This window comes from Camarhynchus parvulus, chromosome 14 (genome assembly GCF_901933205.1).
Source record: "Camarhynchus parvulus chromosome 14, STF_HiC, whole genome shotgun sequence".
Taxonomy (NCBI): domain Eukaryota; kingdom Metazoa; phylum Chordata; class Aves; order Passeriformes; family Thraupidae; genus Camarhynchus; species Camarhynchus parvulus.
The window spans coordinates 1706363-1722839 of NC_044584.1; the positions used below are offsets into that span (position 1 = coordinate 1706363).

General features: G+C 47.7%; 1 protein-coding gene across 1 annotated transcript in view; it reads left to right on the top strand.

Annotated features, from left to right (window-relative positions):
- The window catches only part of C14H16orf71 (chromosome 14 C16orf71 homolog), an 88250-nt gene that overhangs the window by 61284 nt on the left and 10489 nt on the right, over positions 1 to 16477 (top strand). Inside the window, exons 15-17 of the mRNA XM_030958418.1 lie at positions 9636 to 9831; positions 13188 to 13282; positions 14175 to 14295. Coding sequence (XP_030814278.1) covers positions 9636 to 9831; positions 13188 to 13282; positions 14175 to 14295 — 412 coding nt within the window. The remainder of the gene's footprint in view (positions 1 to 9635; positions 9832 to 13187; positions 13283 to 14174; positions 14296 to 16477) is intronic.

A 16477-nucleotide genomic window follows, 5' to 3' on the forward strand; every position in this document is an offset into this window, starting at 1 on the left:
CTCCTCATAGTGCTGCACCTTCCTGGCAGCTGTGCTGGGAGAGCTGTGTCAGAAGCAGAAAGTTTTTTTCTGGAATGTCAATTTTGGTAAAGACAATTCAATTAATTTTTGGTTTATGACATTAATTGGGACCTGTCGGGTTGTCAGTGCCTCTCTGAAACAGAGCTCTAAAATACACAGAACACCAGAGTAAGAATGTAAGAGCTACTCAAGGATCACATCACATAATCACCATGGTTCACATGAAAAATGCAAAAGGGAATATTTTATCTCTCTTAAAACATTAATCTGTAATATAAAGGTTTGAGTCTTATCCGACAGAGCTGCCACAAGAACTTTTAGGACCTGGAGCAGATTTCCTTGACGGAGAAACCTCCAAGCTTGGACTGTTTCAGATACATTTTTAATCTGAAACCCCAACAAAGCGAACCCAAATCAATAAATGATCCTCTATACCCAGGTTTTTTATGGACTCATTTTTTGGTTTTTTTGTGAACTTCTTGCCGGGTTTCCCCATGCCCAGGGCAGTAAACAAACCCCTCTGTGTTTGTTGCAGGGGCACAGCTTCTCTGCACGGTGCTGCTGATCAAACCCGGGGTGTGGAGCCGTGGGCTGCCCCGGATCCTCCGGGATCTGCACCTGGAGAAGTTCTGCGTGGTCGGGATGAAGCACCTGGAGCTGGGAGCGGCTGCTGCTGCCTCTCTCCTGCCCTGTGAGCTGCAGCAGGTCAGTGAAGGGAATGGCACCTCTGTGTGGGGAGGAAAGGGATGAGCTGTGGATAATCCATTCCTGAAAAGCCCAGTGGTTCCCAACCGGGATTTCAGAGCTGTATGGAATGTTATAAATGAGAAGCTTGACTAGGCCAATATTCAAGCAGCAATCAATTTATTAATTAATATAGTAAAGTGTCACTATAAGACACAAAAGAACACAAGCACACCACCGTTCTCAAGGTGAAGGAAGAAAGAGGAAGTTTATTTTCTGACTCCAACATTTATAGTTTTCCAAAAGTGACAGTGGATTGGAGGGTGACAGTGACACCTCTCCAATGACACTGGTCAAACCAACAGTCCATCAACTTTCTCATCCTCCATAAAAGAAGACAAAACAATCAGTTATTTACAGAAAGTGTCTGCGAAAGTTCACCACAAGAATGTCAACATCAGAAGGCCTAGAAAATCTTTAAAAACCAGGGTGACAGTAAAGTATGAGCTGGAAGTTTTCCCTCCAACTGCACACCCATAGTTGAGGCTTACAGGTATTTAAAGGGGTACTCATGAGCTTTCTCAGCAGTTCTATTCCCAATTTTTACTCATCAGCAGTTTCTCTTCCCAATTTTTACGTCACAATTCTATACACTGCTGTGATTTAGTTTTTCTCAGGATGTATCCCAAAAGGAGTATCCCAGATGGTGGCAGTCCAGTTTCCAAAAGAAGGAAGTATCCCATCTGGTGGGGTCCAGCTCTCCAGATGTGGGTCCACCTTTTGATTGCAAGGACTATAAATCTCATAACAGTGATGTCCAGCTTTCCTTGGTCGAAGCCATTAATCCTTGAGTTGATGTTCATCTTCCATTCTCAAGCTGCTTTTCACTGTTTTGTTAAGGCTTGAGAAAAGCATGTTTCCTTTTTATATATTCTAAAGCTATAGTTTCAAAGATCCTTACTACAAGCAATATTCTAAAATTATACTTCAAAAGGTTATTATTGCAAAACTCTTTAAGGCTTACAAGCAGAAAGTTCCTGTCAAAAAGCAACATCCTCAAAGCTTTAATTCATATGCTCCTAAATCAACTTAAGACTTATAAAGGTTAATTGCAAACAAAGGATAGGTTCAAAGGCCTTCTTCCATGCTTTACTTTCCTCAGTTATTATTAGAATTCATCTCTATAACTGTCCCATGGTTGGTTTCCACACACATTACAATCACAAATGCGCACATTGCCTGTATGTACTTGACATAAAACACAGCTTTGTATTTCACATGAAACAATCAGATCTGCACCTCATCAGCACAGAGAGAGCTCAGGGCTTTTATCACAGGCCATAAAGACAGCCCTGGTTTCTCCCAAACGAAACTTTGGGGAGAATGTGGGCAGTGCAGACCCCTCAGGAGTCTGTTCAGCTCTGCCAAACAGGTGGCCTCTGTTGTAACAGCCTGAATGAGAGATGCAGGACTCCAGGCAGCTCTCCAAAATGCAGTTTATGCCATCCAAGATGTTACAGCAGTCCAGGGTCATGGGTGACAGAGCTGTGCATACAGCTGTCAGCTCCAGCTGCAGGCAGGCCTGGAGACCCTTTGGTTTTGGTTACATTGCATTATAGACTTTTCTTTTGGTTACAGTGCATTATATACTTTTCTTTGCTGAGCATCTTAATATGGTAGAACCAATCTGTACCTTAGCTTTTACCTATACCCTGTCATAACTACTGTAATTACCATATTCATGTTACTATTCTCCAATCACTAAAAGTCAGTACATTACAGTTTAAGCTAGAAGTTGTTTTTCAGTTTTCCTGCAGTGGAAAATTCTGAGACCTTTTTTCTACTTGCAACTTTGCTGACTTGTTTGCCTGTGCTATCTTTCTGCTTGGTAAAAACATCTTCTTGTTTGAGGTGGGTTTATCCTTTGCTCTGAGTCATAAAAACCCTTTCTAACACACCCTTTGCCTCCTTGGTTAGCCAGTAAGACTGGCCCAGCAATTCTTTTCTTCTATATCAAAACTTGCTTCCATCTCTATTCCTTCTTCAGATTTTACATTCAAAAATCTTTCTGTTAAGCACACACATATCTGTGAGACTTTCTTGTCAAACTTTCATCCTTCCCAACACTCTGTTCCTTGCCCCAGGTCATTCCAGGTAGGGCACATCCAGGGAGCACGTGTGCCTGGCTTTATTCCATGTGGTTAAAGCTGGGGCAGCCTCCTGCCTGCCAGGGAATGCACATCTCTGGGGTGCTGTTACCTGAGATTGCATTGCAGACACAGCTGAACCCTGGGAGCCAGGCTCTAAAATCCCCTGCAAGGAGAGGAAATTGTCCTTGCTCATGTCTAATAGGCAATAAAGAGGGTTTTTTAAATCTTAGGGCATTGTGGGGTTAATTAGCTAAAAATAGATGTTTGTTTCTGTTCTTTCATGGCATTAGAAACCTTTTCTTTCTTCAGTCTGATGTACCCTGAATGTAAGGATACTGTGACAGCCAGGGAACTGAACTCTGGGCATTTGAGAGGAGTTGGATTATTATTTTTTTACTTCCCTTAGGGAAAAACAATCTGTGTTATTTGATTGCTTTCCTGAAGACCTTTAACCACTTGACTTTATAAAAAATGAACATTTATAATTGATATTGCACTTGGGTTAAGTTTGGAAAGTTTATAACATTGTCTCATAGAAATTCTTGGTAGAGACTTCCAGAAGAAAACAGGCACATGCCAAGGCAATGCTCTGGAACAATTAATACCTTCTGCATGGTAGCAGTGAACACAGGCACCTGGGTTTGAAATATTTACACTGGCAAGAGAGATATAGTGGCCATTAGAGTTGATGGGCATGTGCTTCCCAATGTTATTTAATCACACAGTTGAAGACAAAATGCCTTTTTGATCATCTGGAACAGAAAACATCTTAAAAACCTCAAATATCCTCAGGAAGCAATGCAGATGCCTGAGGGGTAAATGTGAGGAGAGGTTGTTTCCTGAAAATTTCCTTGTTTTTGGAGTTCTCCAACACACCAGAGCAGCTGTTGAGCATTGATTCAGTTGCCTTGAAAAGCTGGTGACTAATGAGGATAAAAATTACAGACTGTTCATGAGGAAAAAAGCAGGGTTTGAAAGTGAGGAAGCAGAGAGAGCAATCTGCCTCTGCTGAAGGGGAGCAGACAGTGGGAAATGCTTTCTGCTGTCCAGGGGCCCCTGATCCTTTTCAGAGCAGCAGGAATGGCTCACACTGGGGCGGGCTGGGAAAGGCTCAGCTCCCAAGATAAGTAGGGAGATTTGGAAAAAGCCTCAGCAGGCTCCAGGGACTGGGTTATTTGCAAAATCCAGTGGGTAAGTGGCTCAATGGCAGCCATGGGGGCAGGGCTGTTTGTTCCAGCTGAATTCCATGTGCAGCTTTTGGATGGGAGGAATGCTCATGATGGATTTTCTCCTCAGCCTGTGGCACAAAGGGGTGCAGTGGTGGGCTTCAAATGAGGCTCCTAAAATAGGGGCAAATTGCTGACATTTAGCAGGTCACAGAATCCTAGTTGGGATAATCCTGGGTTTGGGAGTGACCTCTGGAGATCGCCCAGTCCCACCCCCTGCCAGGGCAGGATCCCTGTTTCCACAGGGATATATCCAGTGCTTTGGGATGTCTCCAGAGGGGGAGACTCCAAGCTCTCCTTGGGTGACTGTTCCACAGCTCTGCCACCACCCATGGAAGGAAGTTCTGTTGAGCTGGTCACAGTGACCCCGAGATTGTTCAAAGTCTCTTTTCCCAGCCTGGCACTTGAAGAAGGAGTCAGGGCTCTTCATTTCTCAGTCTCAAGGTTGTTTTTTGTATTTTATCTATAAAATTCTTTCTCCTGTCCTGCCGAGGTCTGTCCAGCAGGACAGTTCCAGGCACTCTGCCTGCCCCTGGGGAGGTGTCATGTCTTTATACTAAAAACTACGTGTACAATATTTACAATTACTTTCCAATACCTATCACCTGTGTTAGGCAGTGAGCTTCTACTCTAAACCAATCTGTAAGTGCCACCATCACAGCAGAAGATGGAGGCCAAGAGGAAGAAGGAGAAAGGCAGGACACGCCCAGTTCCCTCCATCTTCCCTCCTCCAAAAACCCCAAAATCTACTTTTTCCACCCCATGATAACTTCACTATTATTCTACCTAAAATGGTTGTGGCTTGCTGGTCTTCATATAAGGTTGGTAAATTGCTCCACAGGTCATAATCAAACCCACAGGTGTTTTGGGCTCTGTGCCAGGGCTTCTGAGCCCCCTGGCAGGGGTCTTGGCTGTCCTGGACAGCCAGAGGGGTGTTCTGGGTCCTGACAAAGTTCTTCCTCAGGTGGAGGTGGAATTTCTTCTGTTTTAGTTTCTGGCCATTACTGCTCATCCTGTCACTGGGCACTGCTGGAGAGAGCCTGGCACTATCCCCTGACACCCTTGGAGGTTTTTATATGGACTGATGAGATGATGAAATATCCTGCTGAAGAAGATGGAGCCAGTGTGTCTGTCCCTGCTAGAAGTTCTGCCAGGGCTTGTTCTCACTTCACCTGGTCCAAAATCCATCTCTAGAGAACCCTCAAGTGCTGTTTTGTTGTGTTTTGAGAGCAAATCTGGGTTTATTCACTGCAAGCAAGACAACCTCACATCTCCTTTTCCTTTCTAATGTATTATTTACATACACTTGACAAATATCCTTGGCAGCACCAGCTCAGCTCTGTGATTGTTTTTCCAACTGAAATAGTCCCCCTGAGCTCAGAGAGGCTTGTGGCCTTTGGAGCACGAGAAAAAACACCTGCTCTGCTCTTTGCTGAGGTTATCAAGTCACAGGAGCCACAACAAGATGTTTTATCTGCACTTTAGTAATGATTATAGAAAATAAAGGTCATGGAAATAGAGCTGACATTGTCTCCCCAGCTTCCAGCCTGACCTGGTGGTGCTCAGCCAGCAAGGAGAGCCTGTTCCCAGGGGGTTCTGCTGGATCTCCCTCCCTTCAGGGCTCATCCAGTGATCCATCCCTCTGCACATTGGCAGTTTGGGCTTTATTTTTCCACTGGGGCCTGATCTTGCTGTGGGGGATTGTTGCTGTTGTATTGAGGGCAGGTGAATAAAGCAATATACAGACTCCAAGTCTCAGAAGGCAAATATCCAGCTTATTGTACACCACATTATTTTTATAGACAGTTAGGATACAGCTGGACTTGACTGATCCTCATCAACACTTCTCACACCATTGGCTAATTAGCAACAGCACCCTTCTTGTAAACATCTTACGAGAAACAACACGTTCAAAACACCAGCTGCAAAGATTAAGGATTATTTTAATTCTTTCTCTGAGCTTTCTCTAGCTCCCCCAGGACAAGGCCTGGGAAGGTTTATCTGACTTTCTCTCTCTGGCCAGACTTTCAGCAACCACAGGGGATTCCCTGCAGCAGCAGGGACTGGACTCAGGAACTTCAGGGTTCTCTGCAGCCCCATCCTGCTCCTTTTGAGCAGAACTCAGGAACTTCAGGGTTCCCTCCATCCCCATCCTATGCTTCCTGAGCAGGACTCAGGAACTTTCCATCCTGCTCCTCCTGAGCAGACTCCACTCCCCATCCTTGCTTAACAGAACTCCAGGTTCCCTCCAGCCCCATCCTGTGCTTCCAGAGCAGAACTCAGAACCCAGGGTTCCCTCCAGCTCCATCCTGTGCTTCCAGAGCAGGGCTCAGGAACTCCAGGGTTCCCTCCAGCTCCATCCTGCTCCTCCTGAGCAGGACTCAGGAACTCCAGGGTTGTCTCCAGCCCCATCCTGTGCTTCCAGCAGTAAATGCAGCTGGGTAATTCCTCTGCTCTTTGATCCCCTCAGTCCTCCCGGGCCAGGGCACAGCTGGAAGTTCCTCCTCTCAAGGAAACTGCTCCCTGAATTGCAGGCAGCTGCACAGGGATGTGGAGCAGGATGGGGATGGAGGGGGTGAAGGCAGCACCAGGCTGGCAGAGTCTGGAGTGGTGTGAGCAGTGAGAGGAGCTGCCAGAAGCTCCCTGGCACCATCAGTGACCATTAGAAACAACATCATCTTCAACCACAAGCCTGTGGATTTCCTGGGGAACAACCAAAAGACAAAAGAGCTTTGTTATTTAGATCTAAAATCACTGGAACAAAATACTTTCATTTTTTCTGGTCTGTTTGACAGAAATGGAATGTTTTCTTTGCAGCTGTTTCCAACCTGGATGAATATTGATATGTTTTATCAGTCCTTTTGAAAGTTGTCATGAAAAATATCACTGGCTTTTCATTACCCACAGAGAAAACCCATAGAAAAGTGGATTAAATCCTTTTTTTTTTAACTAACAAAAATTTTCAAGCAGGAAGGGATTATTTTGTATTATACAGAACTGAATGAATGTCACCATTTCTCAGTGCACTGTGACAAGCTGAAATTTTTCATCCTCATGCAAGCAGAGCTGCTGTCACCAGAGAGCCCCTGAGTGACAGCTGTGACCCTGTGCCCAGGGGGCAGGAGCACTGACAAACACCACACCCAACCCCAAATACATCACCAGTTTGAGCACAGAGGGATTTTCTCATGAAATATTTTGCCTTTGCAAAGAGAGGGGGGAATATCAGGCTTGAGCCCGTGGCTGTCAATTCATAACCTACTTCTCAGAGATGCAATTTAGGAGCAGAGAGCGAGAGAAGATTTGGGTCAAAGGCTTTGAATGGTTTCACGTGATAGAAAAGCAGAGAGGCCTTGAAGTGTTTTATCTCCATATTTTTAAATGAAGTGATAGGATTTGCTTTTGGAAGTGTTTTATCTAGAGAATTGCTATCCTCTGCTGCTTTTAGAAGATTAAAAAATAGAGGAATTAAAACCTCTGGGAATGACGTGATTCAGCTGAATCAAATGGTGGGTTTTCCCCCCCCTCTTGTTTTTATTTCCTCAAAAACTGGGGAAAAAAAATAAACAGCCATGGGTTGATTCTGGCAGGGAGCTGGAAATGCCCTTGTTTTCTAAACTGGAGAGAACATCCAGCCCTGGCTGCTGCTCTGTGGGGTGCAGGGAGGCACAGCTGGGTGTTCCTGCCACCTTGTTCAGATGGAGGGGCAGGAGGAGGCACAGCTGGATGTTCCTGCCCTGTTATTCAGCTGGAAGGGCAGGAAGAGGCAGAACTGGATGCTCCTGCCCTGTTATTCAGTTGGAAGGGCAGGAAGAGGCAGAACTGGATGCTCCTGCCACATTATTCAGCTGGAAGGGCAGGAAGAGGCAGAACTGGATGTTCCTGCCCTGTTATTCAGCTGGAGGAGCAGGAGGAGGCAGAGCTGTGGGCACCCTGACCTTGTGCCCAGCCCAGACATCTGCAGCAGGCCTGGCTTCCCAAGGTTTTCCTTGATTAAAGCAGGCAGCAAGGCCAGAGAGCTCTGCCACCCACCTGCCCCAGCTCTGCTGCCTGTCCCAGCGTCCCAGAGCTGTCAGTCTGTCTGTCCCCAGCCCTCAGAGCAGCCTCCTCTCACCAGTGCAGTGGCTGCTTCTTGTCATTTCCTCTCTCCTTCCCCAGTGTACCATCCCAGGGTGCTGTGATCCCCACAGCTCTGCTCAGGGTGGGCAGGGCTGAACTGACTGTGCTTGGGAAAGAAGCAAAGGTGGAGGAATCTGCTGTGGGCAAAGGGCATCAGACAAGGCCAGAGGAACAAACTGATTTCTTGCAGCCCCTGGTCTGACCCTCCTGCTTTTAAGTTCTGCAGTCCTGATCCTAATCAGTGTCTGGAGTTCACTCTTCAGGAGAAGCAGGGTGTGAGTGTGAGGGGGGTGTCCTGCCACTTGTGAATTCAAAAAAGCAAAGCTCTGGTGTTTGTGATCCATCACTTTACATCAGCTGAAGAATCAAAACGTGGCTCCTCATCCCAGGGTATTTATGATCCTGGTTCTTGTTTCTGCCTGTGTTTCCTCCTGATCCAGATGTCCCCCTGAAGGAACAGCCCTCCTGTGACCTGCTGGATGTCACAGGAGGAGCTGCTGGTTAGTGAAACAAATGTACTTAGTAACAATAATGCAGGTCCCAAATACACTGGCAACTCTCTGACCAAGGAAATCAGAATTAGCATGAGGCACTGCTGGTGGAAGAACATTTTTCTGTCCACCTCTGGTCAAGAAAGGTAAATTGAGCCTGGAACAGTCAGAGAAATGACATGAGGATGGCTGGGGAAATGGAGAATCCTCTCAAGAGTTAAACCAGACCTCGGCTCCTTTGACCCAAAGCTGAGAAACAAATCTGATTTCTGATAAACACTTCAGGTCAGAGGTGTAAAAAGAGCTACTTAAAATAAAGTCCAGAGAATGGCACAGGAACAAATGGGCACAAAGTGGGCACAAAATGGGCACTGCTTGGTGGCTGAGCTCTAGATTTTGGAATCTTTAGTACACCAGCAGTGTGGCCGTGTTCACAGGGGTCTGAGGGTGAGGGAAGAGACGAGGATCTGACTCCATGTTTCAGAAGGCTGATTTATTATTTTATGATATATATTACGTTAAAACTATACTAAAAGAATAGAAGAAATTATTTCATCAGAAGGCTGGCTAAGAATAGAAAAAGAAGAAATTATAACAAAGGCTTGTGTCTCAGACAGTCTGAGCCAGCTGGCTGTGATTGGCCATTAATTAGAAACACCCACATGAGACCAATCACAGATGCACCCATTGCATTCCACAGCAGCAGATAATCATTGTTTACATTTTGTTCCTGAGGCCTCTCAGCTTCTCAGGAGGAACAATCCTGATGTAAGGATTTTTCATAAAAGATGTCTGTGACACCAGCAGTGTATTAAAGAGGAGAGAAGACAAGGAGCAACAGCAGATTTGCTTACTCACAACTTTCCCTCATAGCCAAAGGAAAGCTGGGATTTCCCAGTGCTCACCAGCTCCTCATGAACTGTTCCATCTCTGATTTTTCTCAGGATGCAGCTGCTGTAGAAGCTCACTGTGCCTACCTGACCTCAGGCACTGCCCTCGTGCTGTGCCTGCAGAGGCCCAATGCTGTGAAGAAGCTGATGGATCTCCTGGGACCAGAGGATCCTCAGCTGGCCCAGGCACTGGATCTACACCTCTGGAGGGCTCAGTATGGCACCAGCACAGTCCAGAATGGATTTTATGGTAGGTTTTTGTAAAAGAAAACTCCAAAGGCTCAGATATACAAAAAGACAATGTGTTATGTTATGTTTGTTCCCTCCTGTCACTAGATCTGTCACTACAGATCCAGCCTTGGCAGGCACTGCAGGACATTATTCCCCAGGAAACTTTCCCTGTGTTCTTGGTGGTTGAGCTAAGCGTGTCTCAAGCAATGAAATATTCTCCCAGAAGATAAATTCCAAAAGGCTTCCTCCCAGAGCAGCCCCAGCTCTGCCTTTATCAGAACACATTCCCTTTGAGCTCTTCCTTGCTTGGTCATTTTGTACTTTTGGAATTATTCCCAAGAACCCATCTGTCTTCCCTGCCTGTGTGTCCCTTCCCGATGTCTCCATTACCCATTGGCCAGCTCCAAGATTTCCCAAAGACTCCAGGACATCCTGTAACATCTCACAGTGCTGATGGCTGGCAGGACAGAGGTGACCCAAACCTGCTGAGGCAAGCAGGGCAACTCAGCTGCTTCCCATCTGGAAAGGCTCTTTCCAGCTGGCACATGGGCAGAGGCACAGGGCAAGGCAGCATCCTTGGAATTCTGCCCCATCCCAGCTCCTCTGCCAGCAGGGAAGCACTGGGATGTGTGTGGGAGGTGGTAAAGGATGGGAAAGTGGGAAATATCCCTGGAGAGAGCAGCCTGTGGAGAGCCCAGCATCATTGGCACAAGGAGGGAAGGGTGTCATTCCAAAATTCACATGGAATTAAGGGTTGGTAGCTCCCTGCCTGTGTTTCTCCTCAGTGTTGCACTGATTTTGCTCTAATACTTAAAGGAATATAGAAAACTAAAGCAATAATTTCTGTAAACTCAGGTGAGCTGGCAGCACTTTGTGCCCAGAGTCCCAGAGGAACTTTCCTGACAAGATCCATTGGATTTTTTGGCTTTTCCCATTGTGCCTGGGCTGTGAAGTCACTCCCCATTTCCTTCCATGTCAGGTGGGCTGCTGAGAACTGGCAGGGAGGGAAGGAGCCACAGCTTGGGAGAGAGAGCCAAGGCCTTGCTGCAGAACCTGAGGGCTTGGAATGTCAGGAGAGATCCCACAGGATTTGTGGGAGTGACTGAAGAGCAGGATTTACTTATACAAAAAAAAAAAAAAAAAAGTGATCAGGGCTCTCCAGCCAACAATTTTCCATTGTCAGCCCCTGCTTCTCTTGCTCTTGAGATGAATGGATGGATTGTGTGTTCAGATTGCTCTGAAACTCCTCAGCCATGGCTAAGAATGGGTAATAAACATCCCAAATTTCAGATGTTTGCTACAGCTGGAGCATCCCCAGCATAATTCGGTGAAAACAAGCAAGGGGAGCTGAGTCTCATCCCCTTTCTGTTGGGAGTTACAGGGAGCTCCCTGTGGGACAGGAGAGATCCTTGGATGTTCTGACCCCCTCCAGACCCCTAGGCTGGGATCTGAGGTTGCTCTGAGCTGAGCCCAGAGCTGGCCCTGCCCTCTGTGCCCTGCCAGGACCCAGCTGCAGGGCTGGCCCACAGAGCCCCCCCTGCACTCACTGCAGGAACAGGGATGCAGCTGGAGCTAACTCTGATGGATCTGCCCAGCTGCCCTGCCCTGGAGCCATCTATCCATGAGCAAAGGAGTGTTCCTAACCCCCTGCACATCCCAGAGCTTTTCCTCCAACACAGTTAAGCTGGAAGAACCTTCAGTGAGTAACTGGGGGACTGTGCAAGCCCATCCTCCTTTCCTAGCAGGGAATACCAGGCTTTCCTAGTTCTGCTCCAGCTGAGGAAGAACTTCAGTTAATGCCTGAAGCAGAGCAAACTCCTGCTCTTCCCTCCCAGAGTGACAAAGGAAATGCAATTGAGATGAAGATGGGGTTCCAGGGAGACTGCAGCTTTAATCCTGTAGGGCTGAGCTGCAGAGGTGAACCTGCACCCTCCCATCTCCTCTGGGCCATTGGACTGTGCTTTTTGTGCTTTTCCTTGCATCCAAAGAGCTCTTACATTGTGCACCCTACACTGTCTTGTACCTTGAGCAAAGTGAGAGTGAAAGGCTCATTTGGGAGCATTTGTGTTCTCTGTAATGGCACCAATGATGGAAGCACAGGAGGTTTGGTGTGGAGCTATGGAAAGGATCCAGCCCAGCTCATACACTGGGATTTAACACAACCTCAGGATTGTAAACTGCTGCCTTAAGGGCTCTGGCTATACAAACCCTGGAATTATGGTGCTCCAACAGGGCTGAGTGCTCTCAGGTGGGATCCTGTGAATGGGCAGCCTCCAAGGTGGGAATATTTCAGAAGATATTTGTATCCCAGGAGCATGGATCTGTGCCAGCACATTGACAGTCTAGATGAACTCCAATAGAAATAGCTTTTCCCTCTCTAATATTTTCCATGCACAAATCTCCAAACATTCTGAGTAATGCTTTATAACACTGTTGCTTTATAGGGAAATATTCAGCTGCTGAGCCTGGAGGGACCTCTCGAGCCACTGAGTTCAGTTAATTCCCTCACAGACAGCCCCATCACGTTTTCCTTTCCATGAGCACCCACCCCAACTGGATGGATGTCACAGAGCTTTGAGAGCTAAAAAATCTTCTTACATCTTCAAACTTAAATATAGCCACGTACACTTTGTGCCCATTTGTTCCTGTGCCATTCTCTGGACTTTATTTTAAGTAGCTCTTTTACACCTCTGACCTTTCCTACCCTGAAGTGTTTATCAGAAATCAGATTTGTTTCTCAGCTTTGGGTCGTGTTGGGTCAAAGGAGCTGAGGTCTGGTTTAACTCTTGAGAGGATTCTCCATTTCCCCACCCATCCTCATTTCATTTCTCTTACTGTTCCAGGCTCAATTTACCTTTCTTGACCAGAGGTGGACAGAAAAATGTTCTTCCACCAGCAGTGCCTCGTGCTAATTCTGATTTCCTTGGTCAGTCAGAGTTGCCAGTGTATTTGGGACCTGCATTATTGTTACTAAGTACATTTGTTTCACTAACCAGCAGCTCTTCCCCTTCAGTAAGGGGAGCCTGGTGTGATCCAGAAGCAAGGGAACAACAGGATTTAGAGCTGGAATTGAAAGGTTTCACAGCCTCCTTAACATGCTTCCCTCAGCTCCACTGTTAAGAAATAGAAGGGGTCTTGTTTACAAGAGGAAGCTGCTGAGTGATACTAGGACAAAATCAAAATACCAAGGAGACAGGGGAACTATTCTAAATATAATGGTTTAAAATGTTTGCTATTACTGTACAGAACAGCTGGCCTTTAAAGCAATTACTGCAGTGAGTTGCACATCATCAATCTCTCCAAAAGATGAGTGTGAGTCTAGAGAATGTTTAATTCATGGCCTGAGAGGACCTTCTCATTGTATTTCTCTCTCAGGCTCCAGATCCTATGCAATGGCAGTGCAGGATGTGAAGCTGTTTTTCCCAGAAGGGCTGTGCTGTGCGCAGGGTCAGCCAGTGCAGGAGCAAGAGGTAGGAATGAGCCCCTTCCTGAGCTGATCCTGCTGTGCCACCCTGCTATCCCCTGCCTTCTCTGCTGTTATCTGTAGATAATGCAGCTCTGGGTGTGTTTCCTGAGCTGCCAGGCTCCCCTGGTCCTGGGGATGTTCCTCCCTCTGCACTGAGCCCGGCAGCCTCGGTGGGGAGGAGCTGCTGCAGATGTGTTTGTTCAGCAAGCTCTGCTGTGCATTTGGGAGGGCTCAGACCAGCCCTGCTTTGGAGCAGGGACAGCAGCCTCACCCTGACTGCTGAGCACACTGCACCCAGGAGCTGGTTTTTACCAGCTCTGGATCATTCAGGGATGGGATGGTGATGATGTGGAAATGATTGGGATGTGCTCAGCCAAGGGATGGAAAGGTTTGAGCTTTGCTGTCGCTCAGAGGTGATCCAGCTGAGATGGCCCTCTCAGGAGATCAGCTCTGGAAATGGCCACATCTGTAACAGGCCTCACTGGTGTGGCTGTGCAGCTCAGTGCAGGGCACCCTGCCTGTGCCAGTTCATTCAGGGACAGAGGGAGCTGCTGCACCCCAGTGTGGCACTGGGGAAAGCTGTCAGACCCTCCCAGGCTTTCTTTGAGCTCCTGGCCTTGAAAACCTGGGAGTGGAGACTTTAAAATGATGGCTGGATATGGGACCTTGAAAAGGATGATGAGATGCTGCACTGAATTAAACCTCAATTAAAAAGAAGAATGCATGCAAAATGTTCTTGTCTCTCCAGACAAGCAGGTGTTTTCTAGGCTGGCAATTACAGAAGTACACCACAACAACAAAAGCTTCACAGCTTGCCTGAATCAATACTTGAGGAGTGTTATCCCTCCTCATTAGGTAATGTGTTCACATGACTTGCTTCTCCCTCCCTCCTGCAGATCCATAACCTGAAACACGACCCCATCCTCAGCCTGGCAATCAGGAAGCAGCACAAGATCCTCACCCATGAGCCAGGGAGACATCCCAGTGTCCTGGGCTCTGAGCAGCCAGGCAGCCCTGGTAAGGAAATGTAACTCCTCTTATAGACTGGGACTGCTATTGATTAATTGGACAGCAAGACAAACCATCTGGTGGCAGCAGGATTGGGTATTGATGTGCTTTCAGAAGGGAGAGACAGCTCTGAGCTGCAGAGAACAGGCTCCAGGGGAGTCCAACCTTTAACTGTTCACCTGCCAGCACTTCAGGGCTTTACAGACAGAGCTGTCCCCAGGGCTGACCTTAACAGCAGCAGCAGAACAAGCACTGACAGCACAGCTGGAGTCAGAGCAGCACTTGTTCCTCTCTGAGCCCTCCCAGGTGTCTCAGCACAGCCCTGGTGGTTTGTGTCCATCCAGAGCCTGCCCTGGAGAGGCTGCAGGGCTGGGCAGGGTGAGCTGTGCTGTGCTGGGGGTGGATAAATATCAGTTGGTGCAGGGAGTGCTGCTGGCAGCGTGGCCAGAGGCCTCTCCTGAGCTGAGCTGAGCTCTCATTCAGCTCCCACTGCTGCTGAGCAGCTGCCAGCTCCAGGTGACTCCCAGCTATGGCCAGGCTGCCACTTGCTGGGATGCAGCAGCTCCTCAGGGCCTGTCCTGCTGATTTGACTTGATGGACATGTGTAAACACAGCTGTGCTGCAGGGCAGGAGGTGGCTCTGCCACGAGGGGATGCTCCCACCTTGGGATGGTGTGGATTGATCCCAAGGTTTATAAACAAGCAGGGACCAGGTGAAAGCATCCCTGTGGTGAAACAGAATTGTTTAGAACAATTATTCCCATTCCTGTAGCTTCAGGACTGATGTGGCAGCTCAGAAAATGTTGCTGTGCTACACCTGATCACTGCAGTCCTTAATCCCAGCAGTGGAACCTCAGGATTGCTGTGGATGGGAGAGGAGCAGGGCAAAAAAGTGACAGGATCACAGCTCAGCCCTGCCTGACACAGGGCTTTGGGGGGCATTGGTCACTTACCAGCAGGTGCAGAAGTGCAGTGGGGGGAAAGTAAATCAAGTCCTCTGCTCCTGGGGTGAACACCAAGGCACTTTTGTGCAAGGAGTCTCTAAAGGAAGATTTGTCCCAAGATATTTGAGGAGGGTGTTTTCCCCATCATCTTAGTGCAGGTTTGCTGTGACCAAATCACTTGATTTGTAGAAGAGATTACATAAAACAAAATAAAATAATAAACCAGCTTGTTGTGGAGAGCGTGCAGGTATTCTGCAGGCTTTGCACAGCTCAGTGTCAGGAGCTAATCTCAAAATACATGCCCCTAATTTCCTGCTACACAAGGATATCTCAGCTTTGAAGATGCCTAAGCAGAGTAAAAAGGAAAGCAGTGTACAGCTCTGATGTGTTTGTGTCTCAGAAAATGTATTTCAAAGAGTTACTGCCCTGGAAAAGCAAGTCCACGTGATCTCTAGACTGTCAGGCACGATCTCATAAGTGCCTCCAGCAAAGCAGACACATCACTCACGTTCTGGGCTCATCTTGGACACTAGAGGAAGCTCTTGCACACAAGGAAAGCTCCTTCCAGCAAATAATTATCACCAAGCTGCTGCCTAATGGACAGGCAGATTTATCAGGAGGAAAATATGAAATACATTAAGCCTCACGTATGCTGAGCAGAATTACATTTGGGATTATAAAAGCAGCTGGATTAGCAGCTCTCTCTGCTTGGCAAAAATGGAAATGGAAGAGGAGCTCCTGTGGCAAACCAGCAGTTGTCCTTGTCTGACTCCTGAAATGGGGTCACTCCTGCTGTCTTGTGATCTCCAGACAGGGACACAGAGGCGTGCAGCAGCTTGGGATGGGCATCCCAGGGCACCTCCCAGGGCACATCCCAGGTCACATCCCAGGGCTCATCCCAGGCACCTCCCTAGGCACATCCCAGTGCTCATCCCAGGGCACATCCCTGGGCACATCCCAGGATTTCCCGGGGCACATCCCTGGATTTCCACAGGCACATCCCCAGGCACCTCCCAGAGACATCTCAGAGCACATCCCCAGGTTCATCCCTGCACTCATCCCAGAGCACATCCCAGGACATCCAGGGACATCCCAGGGCACATCCCTGGGCACATCCCAGGACCTCCCAGGGCACATCCCGGGCCATCCCAACACCGCGGTGCCCCCGACTGCCATGGACACATCTGTGCCAGGGCAGAGGCACTGAGAGGGCTCAGAGGCACTGGGGGCAGAGACCCATCAAATGTT